This window comes from Furipterus horrens, unplaced genomic scaffold (genome assembly GCF_987537825.1).
Source record: "Furipterus horrens unplaced genomic scaffold, mFurHor1.1.pri manual_scaffold_1, whole genome shotgun sequence".
Classification (NCBI taxonomy): domain Eukaryota; kingdom Metazoa; phylum Chordata; class Mammalia; order Chiroptera; family Furipteridae; genus Furipterus; species Furipterus horrens.
The window spans coordinates 7,977,279-7,994,238 of NW_028327171.1; the positions used below are offsets into that span (position 1 = coordinate 7,977,279).

Consider the following 16,960-nt stretch of genomic DNA (forward strand, 5'->3'; position numbering starts at 1 on the left):
GGCAGCGGGTATCACAGGAGCCTGCAGTGCCATCCTAGGCCCTCATCTCTCGATGGCGACAGTAAGAGCTGGACTGCATGTTACTATCCATGACCCCTCCTGGTTGCTTGAGATTTGTGTTTATTTACCTTCCATTCATTCCAGAAAGGGTGCCATTGCCACGGAGCCTGGCACACAGTAGGCCTGCAATATATAGTCATGTGGGCATTGTTCCTGATGCATTTCCCATGTGACAAACTGTGGCTCATGGAGATTAAGAGATGTGCACTCTGGCTGCAGAATCACAGAGCACGAAGCAGAAAACGGGGACCCGAGCCGCAGAAGTGTGACTCCTTGGTGTCTCCCTTCCGTGTACCACCCCCCCAAGGCGGGCGCTGTGGGCAGCGTGGCTTGGCCTGGTGGCAGCTCCGCGTTCCGTACAGGAGGGTTTCTTCATGGACAGGTCTCTGTGGGCACTTTTCCCTTCGAGCTTACATTGCTGCACTGACCTCTCAGTGGGCTGGTGGGCAGATTCTGCGGGACTGCCCCAGTGCAGGGGGCTTGCTTGGTTCCCGCGCTTCTGCAGAAGCGAAGAGAACCCTTCGCAGCCATTTGATTCTGGTGTTGGTTCTTTTCTTGGTTCCTCTGTCCTCTTCCTCCCTCCTAGAGAAGGGTCTGTCCTTGCTGAGTTACCAGCTGTGCAACTACAGCGTGACCCAAAATGTCCAGAAAGTGGAGACTGTCCGGGTGTCCCACGTGACCTACGCCCCCTGCGGCGGATGGATCCCGTGGAGGCGGTGCCCCAAGACCACGTACAGGACCCGGTACCTGGCAGTGGACGCCCCCGAGTCCAGGAACGTGACCGACTGCTGCGAGGGCTTCGAGCAGCTGGGCCTCTACTGCGTCCTGCGTGAGTCCGGGGCGGTGGGGAGTCTGTGGGGGGCCACTCCCCGATCTCCTCCCTGGGAGTCCTGATGAGGCTCAGGATAGTCACCGTTCACGCCTATTAGCTCTGAACTTACTAGATCCTTCTGGAATGCTGTTCTTAACCTTGAGCATCAGGATCATGTGGAGGACTTGTCTAAGCACAGATCATGCACCCCACCCCCAGACTTCAGATCCAGTGGGTCAAGGGTGACGTACAAGTTCCTACGTGGTGCTAATGCTGCTGGCCCCGGGGGGACCGACTGAGACCTAACCACACACCGCAGGCCCCTGAACAGCTTTAAAAACACTGATGCCCAGGTCCTGCCCTCCGATACTGCAATGGACTTGGTCTGGGGCATAGCTTGGGTGTTGGGGAACTTTTAAATCTCCCCAGGCCACTAACCCGTGGCTGCATTGGAGAACCGATGCTGCATCTCCTCTGCTGGCAGCCCCCCTTTTCTTTTTAAAAGTTGCTGTGGGTGCTTTCTTTATCCAAAATCCTAATCTGAGCTCCACTATGTGAAAGAAGTGGAAGGGGTCCCCTCCGTGCCCCCTCGCTGCCTAGAGGCCCTCCAGTCCTCTTATTTCCTCAGGTGGTTTGGAAGATGCTTGGGGCGGTTACCAGGGTGACTGGTGTGGCTGGGCGGGGCCAGTGTCTGAGGCTGTGCTGTGTGTGGGTTCAGGGCTCAGCCTCTCAAGGGGCAGAGAACTTTCCGGAAGACCTCTTCCAGGGAAAGGGTGAGCGTGTGTGGGTAGTGGTGATTGTTACATCTGAGTCAATACCAGATCTCAAATGAGTTTCTGAGCCGTCAGAAGGTCCCCCTGTCCCCACTCCGTCATGGAGGGGAAGTGGGAAGGGTGTGGCTCCAGTGAGTGTCAGCGGGTCACCCTGAGTTGTGAGAGCTGCTGCCTCCGGAGGGCAGAAGGCACCAGCCCAGGGGGCCAGGGGGGGACCCCACGTGACCCATACCTGGGGCCCGAGGCCCAGGTGTAGACATCGCACACCGGGGTGCTGACCTCCTTCCCGCACCCGCACCGAGGGCGACAGGATGTAGCCTTGTCCTGCAGACCCTGCAGGAGGCTGCGTGGGCTTGGCACACTGAGTCATCCCGAGCCTGCCTTCCTCAAGTCCCCCCAACGACTCAGCCACCAACGGCCTAAAACGGGAAGAGCATTACGAGAACACGTGCGATAGTGCTTTCAGTCTGAATGCCTTCTTCAATTTTTAAAAAAGTCAGCGTTTGGAATGCCATGGTAACTCATTACACATTATTTTACTTAACAAGGTACCTTTTTACTGTAATTCCAAATAGGAACACATGAGCCCTGCAGAAAATCTACAAGCTGAGCACACTCCCACAGAGGACAGGGACACCTGCCACTTCCCGTGGACCCCGTGCACAGGGCTGGGCACAGAGCTGTCCCGTTGGCTCAGGGTCCCCTATTAAAATGATACCATTAGCACTATCACCGCCCCCACCAATAAAAACCAGGGAGGGCCAGCTGTCTATCCCCGCTGGCTCTCTAAAGGGGCGCTTGAAGGGGGGCGCTGTCCTCTGGAGGGGCTGCCCAGGTGCAGGGTAAAAGGAGTCCCTTCCTGTGCTATAACAGCCCCCTCTCGGCTTTCCCCGTCTTCAAGGGCCACATGCGTGAAGGGGCGGCCACCTCAGCTGCTGCCCCTGCCCTGGGGGCACCTCTCTTCCAGAGGATCCAGGGTCCCATTGTTTGTGGGGACCTTGGGGGGCCCTTGGCACCTTGGTATGGAACACCAGAATCCAGTAAAAGAAGACAGGTGTGGCCCTGCTCCATTTGTCTTCACCTGTGAAGGCTACTCACGTGACCACCTGCTGGCTGTGGCCGGGGTTGGTGAGGCTGCAGGTCCAGCCGCCCGGAGCAGGAACCAGGACTGGCTGAGCCCCACCAGCCCCACCCATCAAAGGGTGACCTTTCAGCAAGGGCTGCTGACCTGCTGAGCCAAACAAGTCAAGTCCCTAAGGAGAGGTGGCAGGAGGGCTGGTGTCTCTTCCTTCCTGTCAAACCAATCTTTAAGAAACGCCTCTTTTAAAAGGGGTAGCAGTTTTAATTAGGAACTCACTGGGTAGGGAGAGGGCCAGAACATTCTAGTTAGAGTCCCGTGGGCAGGGCTGCGCTGGGGAGCTGCAGTGGGGGAGTGGCTGGAGTGGGAAGAGTGGGGACATGAGGGGAGCCCCTCTTCCCACCTCTGCATTCAGGGCCAGTGTGGCGGCAGCTGAAACTGCCCATGGTCGAAGCATTTGCACCACGGTCACTGGCAGCACAACCTTCTCCACGCCGGTGCTGCTCCTCCTTCAGGGTCTGACTGTTTGATCAGAGCTTGTCTAGAGAAGCCTGGTGACCCTCTGGCTCTCTGGGACCTGAAGAGAGACATCTCTGAAAGTGAGCCCCTGACCCGCTGGTCGTTTGGCACAGAATGGGATAGAGGCCACCCCCTGGATGTGGTAGCTACGGGGACAGCCTAGGACCCCGGGGAGGACAGGAAGGCCTTCAGGTACCCCTGGGCGTGGGGTGACTTGTGTCTCGGCAACTTGGTGCTCTCTGCTTGGAGGCCTCTTCTCCAGGCAGCAGCGAGACCTCAGATTAGCTTCTTCCTCCCCTCCCACTCAACAACTGATTAACTAAAAAGGGAAGAATGTCATGAGAACACAAGTGACATGCCCTTCAGTCTAAATGACTTTCAATTTCTAAATGTCCGGCATTTAGAACACCATAACTCATACGTGATTTCCTTTAAATGGATCTGTGTACTCTGATTACAAAAACAAATACACAAACCAGGCAAAAATCTGGAGACGCAGAAATGAACTCAGGAACATCACCCATAAACTGCCCCCCTGCCCCAAGCTTAGCCGTTGTGAACATTTTCTTCTAGCTTCATTCAGGGTAGGCGGTTTACAAAAGCATGGTCACCCTGTTCAAGAATTTTCTGTAGCGCGCTTTTACCACTTGGCAATGTATCTGGACCGCGTTTCATGCAATAAATATTGTCCTGCAGCGGGATTTCACGGCCACGTGGCATTAGCTCATATGGATGTATCAGCACGAAGGAATCTCCTACCATTTAACATCTAGTTGCCTCCAAGTGTTCATTTTTATACATAATGCTGTGAGGAGCGCCCTGTGGTACAAACCCTGCTATGCACAAGCGGGGTTATTTTCTCAGGAGGAATTCCTCGGGGTGGACCTAACTGAGCACCTTAGCTGACTCTCACAGGTGTGGTGACAGTGACTCCCTGGATTCCACTGAGCCCATCTTTGCCACAGGCCCATCATCATAGCAGAAGGACCCCACTGCACTCGGAGACTACCCCGAACTCCTCATTCCCCCCAGGTTGAGACCAGGGCCCCTTTGGGGAAGGAGGCAGGAGCAGGAATGCTATTCCAGAAGGATTCCTTTTCTGAGCCCGGGAGACCTCAGTGTTGCTGCTCACAGAAATCTCTGGTGGGTTGTCCGCTAGAATAGGGACTAACCTTGGGTTGCCAGGTACCGGACAGCCGTGTTTCGTTGTTTCTGTTGAGCTAGTGGAAGAAGCAGATCTCGGACTTTCTACCAAGTTGGAATTGTTGACTGTTCTCTTGGGCTCTTAGTGAGCGCCAGCCCTGAGGGAAGGAGTAGGGGACAAGGCAAGGGAGGGGGCTGCAGCAGTCATGTCAAGGTGAACTTGAATTTGAAAACATGTCTGTTGTGATTGACAACCATTTTTGGAAGCCGATTTTTCTTGGTGGCCTGCACTTTCTTTTCATTTAAATAAGCCTTTTAGTTTAGAATAGTTTAAACTGACAGACAAGTGGCAAAGATGGTAGAGGGAGTTCCCCCGTACCCTTCAACAGTGTCCCCCAGTTAGTGTCCTATGTCACCATGGTGCCCATGTCCCTACTGAAGAACCCATGTTGGTGCATTGCTGATAGTTCAACTGAACACTCTACTTGGATTTCACTTTTCTCCTAAAGTCACTTTTCTGTCCCAGGAGCCACCTCACCTTTACTCTCCTGTCTCCTTAACCCTGAGGGCATTGGTTTTTTGTTTTTGTTTTTTTGTGATGGGGGAGGAAACAAAGACCTTTGGATCTTTCTTTGCTTGGTGGCCCCACGGGCACTTTCTTCCCGGTGGTTCACCAGGCTGTACCACTCACCCATTTTTTTATGTCCCCAAAACCAGTTCCTGTATGGCAATTTCTCTAGGACATTGGGCACTGGAATGGTGCTGCTCAGGCCTGGCCATGGCCTTTGAGCGGCCACACTGCACACCCCCGGGGACCTGCAGGAGGAGTTGGCATCAGGAGGCATGCAGATGGGATGCTGAGCAGCTCACCCGGGTCTTTATTGCTAACATCACTAACTGCTTATGACTTCCCCCCAGCCCTGAATCGGTCTGAGGAGTTTGCATCAAGACCTGGGGTCTGCCCGAACGTGGGGCAGGAAGCATTCACCTCGCCCTGTACCCTGGACACTGACTGCCCGGGACTTCAGAAATGCTGTCCCTTATCGTGGGGCCACCGCTGTGTGGCTCCTGCACCCCAAGGTAGGACTGAGACCTGCAGCAAAGGAGGTGTCCAGTTAGGCAGCCATCTGTGGGCTGGAGTCCCACCCTGATCTGGTGGGGGAGGGAGATGGAGTGAGTTTCAGGAACCTCCACCAGTGTCACGATGTCATGGGGAGCCCAAAGCTGTGTGCAAAGCACATCTTGCTCAATACAGTGTCTCTGTCCAAGTCTGGCCACTGATGTCTCAGGGGGAGAGGAGTGCTCACAGGCACTGTGGGTGGGGAACATGTTCCTGGTGGAACGGTAACCCAACATTCCCAAGTTTGCGGGGGGACCCCTAGAGCTCTGGTTGGCGCTTGTTGGAAGCTGACCTGTCTCGTAGTCAGAAGGTGTTCAGCTGCTCCTGAAACACCACAGGGTCCCAAATCCTGCTCATGGCACCTACTTGGCAGGTCCGTGGCCCAGCCCTCAGGGCATGTCTGTCTGGCCTGGACGGTTCTGGTCTTGACCGTGGCTGTCCCAGGAAGAATGGGTTGGTCACAGTGTAGAGCCGTGGAAAAAAATATCATACATATGTATTATAATATATTCTAGTGTTATTATAAATAATGTAAAGTATTAGATATCACATATATTATGCAAGTTTACTATAAACAACACAGTATACATATTCTATAACATATATTACATACAATATTATCTAGTATACATTATTTACGGTACTATATAGCATATGAGAGGGAACCTCCCCAAAACGGAATTTATTTATAAAAAATTGTGTATTCTTGCCTGTTTAAACTTTAGTCACCTTCAAAGTACTCTTCATTTGATGCAATACACCTATTGAGACATTTTTTCCACTGCTCAAAACAGTTTTTGAACACATCGATTTTGATGCCTTTTACCGCTTCCACATCAGCAAAATGTTTCCCTTTGAGGACTTCTTTTTATCAGGGAAACAAAAGAATGTCACTCGGGGCGAGATGGCTGAACAGGGAGGTGGGGCATGGGGGTCATGCTCTTTTTGGTCAAAAACTGCTGAACACTCAGCACAGTGTGGGCAGGTGCGCTTGTAAATTATCTATCGTGAAATGGGCAAATGCACTGAAAGTCTCCAAAAAAATTCACTGAAGCTGAACACAGCCTCTCACAACAACACCAGCTGGTACACTGATACAGATGGGTCCGTAGAACACTCACCTGGCGTGAGAAGCCTGTACTACCAGGGGACCTTCCCTCCAGAAGACAATTCTGGGGTTTTTTTTGCCCACCCTTGTATAAAGAATTACATATATAATATTATAAGAGAAGTGTGGGACAGGAAGTGGGGGAGGTGTCTCACATGGGCCAGGCAGCAGCCCCTCTTATGTAGGAGGATAAATGCAGAAGGGCCAGCCATCTGCCTCCCAGGTCTCCTGTTCCCCTTCTCACCCCAGGGCCTCTGGTGGCCCCACCTGGTCCTGGGCCTGTAGCTCATCTGCATGTGCCCTCCTGCAGCCTTAGAGAGGACCTTAACCAGATCCTGGTACAACGTGACCGTCCTGGTGAAAATGGACTTCCGGGAACTCCAGCAAGTGGACCCCAGGCTCCTGAACCACATGCGACTTCTGCACTCGATGGTGGGTGAGGAGGGAGCGAGCCACAGGCCATACTGCTCGTGCACGGGGTGGGGCACAGCGGGAACGGGAGGTTGGGGAGGGGGTCCACAGGTGACTTTAGAATGCCTAACTCTGAAGCCAATGTGAATTCTTATTTTAAAAGAGGTATGATTTACATGCAAATAAAATTTACGCACGCAAGTGTGCAGTTTGGAGTTTGACGAACCCAGCGCTGTAAGCCCCACCCATCACAGTACAGAACAGGGAACCCCTAATCCTTCTACAGGGCCACCTCATGGGCGAGTGTCCTACGGAGTCACCCCAGGCTCAGAAGGGTCCCACACTTTATGTTCTGCTGTCGCCTCTTGAAATGCTTTATGCTTTTTAAATAAGGCCCCCCATTTTCCTTCTGTGCTGCGCTCCATACACAATGTGGCTGGGTCCCTTCTCCGCAGGACAAATGGCACACCTTGCTCCGGGCTGTGCACTAAAACAGCTTGAGAGACATTCCGAAAGGTCCCCGTCCCCTGGAAGCCCTCCTAGCTGCCCCAGCTGGAGATGATTTATCTCCTTTGAGCTTGTTGGGGGCAAAGGAAGATGGTCCAGTTGGCCAGTGAGAGCATGGCTTGGGAGCCAGACTGCCTGGGTTCAAATCTCAGTGCTGCCACTCATCAGTTGTGTGGCCTTTGGCAAGTTGCTTAACCTCTCTGTGCTTTAGATACCACTTCCATTAACTAGAAGCAGTTATAATCTTACTGGAGCCAGTGGCTATAAAGTTTAAACAGTCCATGAAAAGAACTTAAAGAGATAGTAGGCTGGAACAAAAAGGATTCATATGAAATGAGATAAGGGATCACTGAAGCTAAAAAAAATATCAGCTGTGCAACATGCGACCATGGCTTGATGTCTAGTTCTCTAATTTCTGATCTAATTCTGTTAAGAGCTGTGAGGGTGGGGACTCAGGGACCCAGAGGCTGACTGGTGTTTTTTCTGGGGGTGGCTGTGATAGCGCTGATAGCCTTAAAGAGCAGACAGATGTGTGCCCACAGGTCTGGGGGCCAAGGACCTGAGATCGAGGTGTGAGAAGCACTGCTCCTCTTCAGACTGTGAGGGAAGGGCCCCTGTGGGCCCCTGTCCTTGGCTTGTAGGTGGCTGTCTTCTCCCTGTGTCCCCACAGCATTTCCTTCTATCAGTGTCTGTCTCTGCGTCCAAATTTCTTCTTTGTGTAAGAACACCAATCAGACCAGGCAAAGGCCCATCCAAATGACCTCATTTTTTATTATATCTGCAACGACCCTCTTTCCAAATCTGGGCCCATTCTGAAGTCCTGGGGGTAGGACTTCAACGTAAGGATTTGGGGGGTGGACATTATTCTGCCCATGACAACTGGCGTTGCAGAAGTATTTGTCCTCTGGTTTGCAGGACTTGTCCTGGGGCAATGACTGAAATAAACTATCACCACGGTTCTAGCCTGCAGACTGGAATGGCGTGTTCGCAATTAACTCGCTAGTCCAGGCTCAGTCTCCCTGTCTGTCCGAGGGGGGTGCTTTCACTGAGTGAAGCTCTACCTCTGGCTTCACAGGTCACCAGTGCCCTGCAGCCGATGGACGCTGCTGTCTACCACCTTCGCTCGGCCTGTGGGGACACCTCGACCACTGTGTCAAGGCTGCTGCTGGGCCTGCCGCGGCTGGTGCCTGTGGCGAATGTCTCTGCGGTGCTGGACGGCATCGTGAAGCGTGTCTATGAAGTGATCAACATCCAGGTGCAAGGTGGTGCTTTCCCCTGGTCCTCTCCTTGGGGGGAGGGAGAAGGAGTGGAAAACCAGTCTGGCAGGGGAGGGGTGGCTGACCCATTTTAGCTCATTCTGGCCCAAACTGAATTTAACCTCCAAGTTCACACCCCCATGTCACCGCCACACCCCCACGCCTGGGTGTCTCCTCCCACGCAAGTGAGTGCCGGTGAACGGATCCCAGAACAACACAAGAATTTCTTTCTTCAGTTCTCAGTTCCTATATTTTCCTCATGCCTCCCTCCTGCCCCCACCAAGGACATCCTTGTACCTAGAAGGCTTTGTCAGCAGGATTTGTACAAAGATGAATTTGGTAAAGCACACAGATGGGGCCTTGTTTCTGGAAGAAATTACCTGGTCCATCTCGTCTTTTCTTTTGTCTTTTCTCTTTTCTTTTCTTTCCTTTTCTTTTCCTTCTCTCCTCTCTTCTCCTCTCCTCCTCCCTCCCCATGCATTCCCTTCCTTCCTTTCTTTCTCTATGTCAGGGGTCAGCAAACTTTTTCTAAAAAGTGTCAGACAGTAAATACTTCGGCTGTGGGCCCTGGCTGCCTAGTTCAGTTGTTCAAGTGTTGTCCCTGATACCCCAAGGTTGCGGGTTCGAGATCCCCAGTCAGGGAACATACAAGAAGCAACCAATGAATGCATAAATAAGTGGAACAACAAATCAATGTTTCTGTCTTCCTTATTCTCCTTTCTCTCTCAACTCAATAAATAAAAAAATATTTAAACTTACAAAAAACATGTTGGGCTGTGGGCCACGTAGCCTCTGTCTCAAGTGTGCAGCTGCTATGTGACATGGGAGGACCCCAGGATGTGGGACTGGAGCAGGCAGTTGGAGAGAATCTGTTATGGGATGTGGGCGTTGGGCAGCTTGGGGGCCGGGGAGCTCTGACCCAGGGCTTTGCTCTGGACTGGATGCTATTAGGAAGTGAAGCTTCTGTAATTGGGTCTCTCAAGAAATTTATTTATGGAGAAAGGCAAACTCACCTGAAGATAAGCTCTAATTAGTGAAACACCAAGTCACTCATTTTGCCCAAGGTGGGTGGTGATATTTTGTGGGTGACACAGGGGTCTTCTTTTCTGTCCGGCTTCTGTAAAATCGTGCAGTGGCACGGCTCTGTTTCACTTTGTCCCGGTTGGGGAGTCGCCTTGCATGCTCTGTGAGGCTGCTTCTGTGGGCAGGAGAGTGACAGGGCCCGGCTGTGAGTGACAGGCCACTTCTGAAGGTCCGGGGCTGCACTGCTCTCCCTCTCAGCCCAGAAAGATGCCCATCCACCAGATTAATTCTTGGTCAGGATGTTTGGACTCTCTCATTTCATGACCCTTCAGGCTCCATACAGCCCCCAAAACGACTGACTCGGGCAGCAGTGGCCACCGAAGAACATGCGACGGCTGTGGACAAGTGCCCCGTGGGCCTTGAGACGCGGACCCGGAGGCGGCCAGTGGGCCCGCGCGCAGTCTGAGTCAGGGCTTCGGGAGGCACCTGGGGACCGCTGCCAGTCCGCTCCCTCAGCTCACGGGACACACATTCGGAGGTTAATGAGAATGACCAGGGGGTTACAACTTACCTGTTCTTTGCAACAGACGCAAATGAATGTTCCCACGAGGAACTCAACGCCTGCTCTGAGAGGGAACTGTGCCGAAACGTGGAGGGCTCCTACCAGTGTGTCCGTCACCCGGAGTCGCCGGCCTCGTCTCCCCAGACGCTGAACTGCACGTGTGAAGGTAAGGTGGCCTAAGGGACCTTTTCAGGCTGGACAGCCCGTAGCCCGCAGAGACCCTCTCTTCTTGCAAAGAGGAAAGGGCTGGCTCGCGGGCAGAGAATAGTCACCTAGTTCTGTAGATGGTTCTCGATCTCATGCCGGACTCCTTTCGCCATCGTTCTTTGATTGAACCGATGTTGATTTACGTGCCGCCCACTGTGCAAGACGCTGGCGATAGCACGCATGGAAAGATCACCATCGCTGCTCTTGGAGAGCTCAGAAAACAGACTGATGGATGCTTATTAGGCTGATGTGTATATAAGTAAGGGGCCAGTGTAATCCATTACTTAAATCGGGAGACCTTTGAGAGTGAAAGGGGCCCGATGAACACTTACCTTGGGACCAGGACTAACCTGAACCGTCCCCAGGATGATTGGTTAATCAGACGCAAAAGAGAAAGAGGGAACTGAGGCAGCGTGCAGAGGTCATGGCCGAACAGTGGAATAGATGGTGATTCCTGAATGAGTGGGGGAGGACTAGGGTTGTTACGCTTTTTGAGAATAATAGTTTAAGTTGGAAAAGGGGTTGAAATGGCGCGGAGAGGCCAGGATGCTGACTGAGCTGGATATTGGGTGCTGGAGCAGATACCACTTATTCAATTTGGCCACTAAAAGTTTCTCCTGTCATTGCAGAATCTGCTTCATTACTTTAGCAGCGTTCTAACAACAGTGAAAAGATAAGTCACCCCGTTCTCAATGCACTGGCAACCTGCTTTCTGTTCCCCGTTCCCTTCCAGGTTTTCTACCCTGTTTTTAAAATCCCACCGTGCATGCAATTGTGTAGGCTGCTTTCTTTGCTCACCATTATGTCACCTAAAGGGTTCCAAGAAACAACCTGGTCTTCATAATTCCAGTTTTCGATGGTTGAGTAATAATGTTGTAGAGCAGTGATGTAATGTCTTAGCTATTTGCCTCATGGGGGGCATCGAGGGGGCTTGCAACAGTTTGCTACAAAAACTAGAACTTGTGTTAACATGGTGAGGTGCTTTCGGAGAGTTTTGTTAGAATCATATTTGATCAGTTATTTTAATTCACATGCCCTAGCTCCACTTTAAAGGAACTTCATAGTGAGGGCCCTCCCTTTGTTCCTAATAATACGGCCAAGAGCTGCTTAGCACTGAAGTCATCAGGCTGAGCAATAAGCACTTCTACAGTATCATCTATTTAATCCTGAGAACGACCCCCACACTGCGTCCCCCGGGGGCTGCCCCTTGTCACAGCGGGGTGCCCTTTCCTCCCCCACCCGTGAGAAGGATCAGGAGCTGGCCAGAGGTCTAGAGCCAAGGACTGTTTGCCTTGGTGATCCAGAGCTCAGCGGGATACTGAGTACAAGGTCCTTACCGATTCTTCTTGCTCTGCTGTGGGGGGCGAGGGTGGAGGCTGTGGGACGACCCTGGGGAGGAGCTGGGTCCCAGCACCACTTGAGGACTCGGAGGGGTCCGCGGTCAGCCTTCATCCACTGGAATGTTCTGCCTCCCTCAGCATGAAGCTCCACGGGGCAGGTCCCCCGGTCACTGCCGATGAGTCCCTGTACTTGGCAAATAAACACTCAACACGTACTTGATATCAGTGAATCAAAAGGGAGATTTGAGTGCGGCACCTACCAGCCCACCTCTACAACAAGACATTCTGCTAGGCAGCTCGTGGCTTTGAGGGTCTGTTTAGGACTGTGGCCACAAAGCTTTGCACAGACCCCCTTCCAGACCCCCCTTAGATCTCCTGTATTGTCGGCTCCTGGGGGAGAATCCTGTTCGCTACCAAGAATAGATTGGAATACAGTTATTGAAAACACTCTGCCCGGATACTACGAGGTTCCCTCCAGATAAAGGGCCATTCCACAGGTGAACATAGGGAAAGCTGCCCCACTGACTTCTCTCCTTCTAGGGCAGAAAAGGCAAATCCAATGTCACCAGCTCAGAAACTTAAGAGCGGGTCCCAGTCGTATATTGCTAAGGGGAGCAGCACATGTTTTGAATTTGGAAGCTAATATAAATGAGCAATCTGCTGGAATGGTTTAGAGGTACAAACCCGTGGAAAATACAGCACAAATTTCACATGCTTTTCTTGTGAAATTAGTCATTCAATTAATGACACACGGGGCAGCTCGATTCTTGCACAAAACAGAAACCATAAGAAATATTGCCCAGTTGGCATGTAGTGTTCCAGGAACATATTCTGCTTTTAGGACTGAGTGGCACTGCATTTAAGGGTCATCCTAACTCCTTCTGACATCGACCCCTTCCTTAGCTGGAACCAAATAGCTGTATAAAGAAACATCTCCTGAACTTGGGCTTGGCCAGGGCAGGGCTGCCCACTCGAGAGGCGGCCAGGCTGGCAGGAAGTGGCCTCTCAAGTTCCCCCGAGCCAAGACGCCTCATCCCTAACTGGATGCTCAGACTCTGGGCTCAAATCCTCGGCATTGCTACCTTTACAAGGGTCAGGTGTCAGGGTGACAGGCCCAAGGGAAAAGAAGAACAGCCTGACACAGGATATCCTGGGAAAGGCAGCTTCCCCAGCAGGTCCCTTCCTTCTTCACCAGAGACGGGACAGGGCCACCCAGAAGAAACAAAGCCCAGACCCACGGACACAGGGAACCCACTGTGCTGCACCGAGATAAAGGTCAAGTTCCTAAGCGAAGGATGGGGAGGGCCACATGACAGTGGTGTCCTCGGACCACAGAGCCAAGAATTGGGTGTTATTTCCTAGGAGGAAATTTTAAGAGGGCCATAAAAAAGCAAAAAGAGCCATGAGAGCAGGGTTTCCTGGCTAATACAGGAAGACTAAAATCCAAGTTCAGGTGTGAGGGGCAGAAGGACTGTTTCCAGTTGAAGATGTCTCAAGCTCTGCCCTCCAAAAGAGGGACTAGGCTTAGGGTGTCAGAAGCTGGCTGGTTTTGTGCCAATACGAAGAACTTCCCAAGTTGCTGTCTGGCCCACAGCTGCCTTGAAAACTACTTAAAGGACGCAGGGTGGTGGATTCATTTCCTATGGCTGCCCTGCACCTGGTGTAAAACAACAGGGGAAAAAAAAGTAAAAAGGTAAAAGAAAAAGATGATCAACTTAATTTTTTTAAAGAGAAGGGAAGGAGTCTGAAAAGGACAGATGTGTCTTTTTCAAATACGCTCTATGTCCCCATCCTGGGAGAGTTATCAGGAGCAGTGAGAATTTAGATGGCAGGGGTGGGAGGGCTGGGCTTCCTGTTCTCAGGAGCCTCCAGTCATTTACCTCCACCTGCTTGGAGGGGGTCCCACCAGGATTCACAGTAGGGAAGCATGCATACACAGGGCACCCCCATTTATAAAAGGCAGCTCAGGGCTCAGTGGGAGGAGGACACGGAAGGGCTGAGTAGCAGGACCAGGGGGAGGCACGGAACTTATTCTGAGCCTCTTGACAACCAAGGCAAAAAAGGAAATGGGTTGGGTCAGACAGGTTTTTATTTTGTTACTGAAAGGAAACATACACATTTGTCTGGAAGGATAGAATTTTTTCATGCTACTAGAAAACCTGTTTTATGAATTATTACATGAAGAGTTTTGGGAAACTTCAGACAGTTTTTAACTGCTTTTTGCTGTGGGTTTTGCAAAAAGATTTTTAAAAAATATCCTCATGGCTAGCCTTTTTATAGAACTCAAATTCTGATGTAAAAATTAGTATACCTGGAATGAGGGCCAACCTACTTTTTACATAATTCATATTACCCGGGTGCCTGTTGTATGCCAGAATTTTCTTTCCAAAAAGAGAGATTTAATTATACTTGAGTATTAAAATATAGATTAATTGTTGTATTAGAATATTATATACTAGAGTGGTCTATTGGAGTATTGCTCCCCAAGACATGGGTTTCAGTATGAAAACATAAGAAGCCGCCACCTATTACCTAACTTTAGCTTAGCTGTTCCCAATACTGTTTCCCAATACTGTCACACTCGGATGTACTGGGAGTGAAGACTTCCACCCATGAATATTGGGAGACAGAGGTTAGCCCCCGGCACCCCATGGCAGCCACAGCTGCAGAAATGACTTAGGTTGTTCCCACGTGTCTTGGCTGCTGTGAATAATGCAGCAGTGAACATGGAAGTGCAGAAATCACTTGGAGGCAGTGATTCCATTTCCTGCAGATGAATGCCCAGAAGTGGAATCGCTGGATCCTCTGGCAGCTCTAGTTTTCATTTTCTGGGGGACGTCCTTGCTGTTTTCCACAGTGACTGTGCTGACAGTGCCCAGGGCTTCCTCTTTCCCACGCCCTCACCGGTACTTGTCCCGTCTTATTGACAGCAGCCACTCTGACAGGTGTGAGGTGACACCTCGTTGTGGTTTGGTGATTAGTGATGTTGAGCATCTTTTCATGTGCTTGTTGGCCATCGGTACATCTTAGGCAAAACGTCAGTTGAATTATTTGGGGTTTTTTTTGCTATTGAGTTGTATGAGTCCCATACGTATTTTGGATACTAACCTCTTAGCAGGTATATGACCTGCAAATACCTTCTCCCACTCTGTAGGTTGCCTTTTCGCCTCGCTGGTGGTTCCCTTCGTCGCGCAGACGCTTTTTGATTTGTGGAGTGCCATTGTTGAGGCTTGCTTATGTTGCCTGTCTCCAATGCCCGCTGAACTGTCTCTTTCTGTGCATCCGCAGGCAGCCCTCCCATCAGAGACTACATGATCCTCAACGTCACCAGCAGCAGCTTCCAAGTGTCCTGGAGTTCAAATGCCACCCAGAACCGCACCTTCCACGTGCAGGTTTACAGAGGTGAGGAGCTGCTCAGGAGTGCCAGGACCCAGGGGATGACCCTGGAGGTGACTGGGCTGGAGGCTGGAGTGCTGTATGGAGTGAAGACCAGCTACCAGGCATGTGGGACCAACGTCACCGCCACACTGACCGTCAGAACCGGTAAGACACTCGTCTGAACGCTGCATGTTAGCTGTGAGCTGGTCTTTTTATTCTGGTTCTGCTGGCCCCAGATCCAAATTGTTGCTCTTATAACTGGGCAGGGGCAGCCGTGAACCTGCCTCCTCCCCGACCCCCCACACCCTAATGAGGTCGTGGGCTCTGTGTGTCCTCTGAGCAGTGTCATGGCCATCAGAGGCTCCCACGATCCTCTCCACTGCGTCCTGCTGGGGCCGAGTCAGACACCTGAGGGGCTGAGGGCTCCATGGGGACCCCACCCTTCTGCAGTTTGAAGGACTTGCAAAGCGGTCAGAGAGTGGGCAGCAAGGGTAATGAAGTAGAGGCTGGTGGCGATTTGCACACATTGGAAGACCTCTGTCACACTCAAGTCCGCAGGGCTGGGTGTGGTATAACCCCCAAACCAAGGCCTGAGCACCATGCCACATCTCAACGAAGCACGCTTCATTTCTCACACGTGTGCCGGACATGCTAAGGCCATGCCCACGTGTCAGTGCCATGAGGGAACTTTTCCCTGAGCAGACACCACATCGGAAGGAGCCGGGAGTCCTGGTGTCCAGAAGGCAGCTGGCGTGGCCCGCGTGACTGCGCCAGGCGGCCCGCTTTTGCCCTGCCCCATGGCTCCCGCTCCCCTTTGCCAGCTCACGGTGGCACCTGGGTTGTGCAGGCCTCCAGCTATTTCTTTAAACTTTCCCCTCAAAGAGTGGGCTTGAGGAAAAGCATTAACAGTAAATCGTGTGACGTGGGATCCCTGGATTTCAGCTAATCTGCGTGATTGTCTGTCTCAGATGCCCGCGTGTTTGAAGTCACGGTGAGGATCCTGAACCGCACTGTGAGTGGGTCACTGCTGGACCGCGGCAGCCCCGAGTACCGGGACTTTTCCCAGCAGCTGCTGCACGAGGTACAGCCGAGGGCGGGCGCAGTGCTTCCCCACCTCTGACTACGGGGAAATTAACCCAGATTTAAGGCCAAACCGTCTTGAAATATGTGTCTTTGATTCAAACGGCCTACGCCATTTGATCCTGTAGCCTGCTTTTCTGTTAAACTTCCATCCGGGGGGCTAGAGGGACCTAGAGGACTGGTCCTCCCACTTTGGAGCAGCTTTATTGAGGTAGTGCTTACCAGTGGGCGGGCGTCCATGCCTCCCTGTGGGTAAAGGGGGCCATCAGCATGCAACCTGGGAGAGCCAGGCTGGTGGCAAATATTACTATCCTCAGATGATAACTTGGAGAAAAAAGCGACTTGATAAACTGTCAAGCACCCTGAAAGGTCTAAGATTTTACCCTTCTTGCGAACTAATAAGTTAGCCTATTCCTGTTGCCTGGCTGCTGGTAGAAGACACGAAATGTCTGGATCAGAGACAAAGGACTTTATTCCAGCAGAGCAGGCAGCATGACCATCAGCGCCAGTCCCCCTTCTGGCCCCCAAGTCCCTCAGGGGTGGCTCAGAGGGGCCCAGGGGGGGCACTGCACACACAGTGGGTC

General features: G+C 51.9%; 1 protein-coding gene across 2 annotated transcripts in view; it reads left to right on the forward strand.

The window, feature by feature from the left end:
• The window catches only part of UMODL1 (uromodulin like 1), a 47,146-nt gene that overhangs the window by 2,875 nt on the left and 27,311 nt on the right, over window positions 1-16,960 (forward strand). For both annotated transcript variants that reach the window (XM_090267976.1, XM_090268281.1), the window contains exons 2-8: window positions 647-889; window positions 5,303-5,464; window positions 6,923-7,044; window positions 8,606-8,792; window positions 10,397-10,537; window positions 15,207-15,461; window positions 16,265-16,377. In XM_090267976.1, coding sequence (XP_090124102.1) covers window positions 647-889; window positions 5,303-5,464; window positions 6,923-7,044; window positions 8,606-8,792; window positions 10,397-10,537; window positions 15,207-15,461; window positions 16,265-16,377 — 1,223 coding nt within the window. The remainder of the gene's footprint in view (window positions 1-646; window positions 890-5,302; window positions 5,465-6,922; window positions 7,045-8,605; window positions 8,793-10,396; window positions 10,538-15,206; window positions 15,462-16,264; window positions 16,378-16,960) is intronic.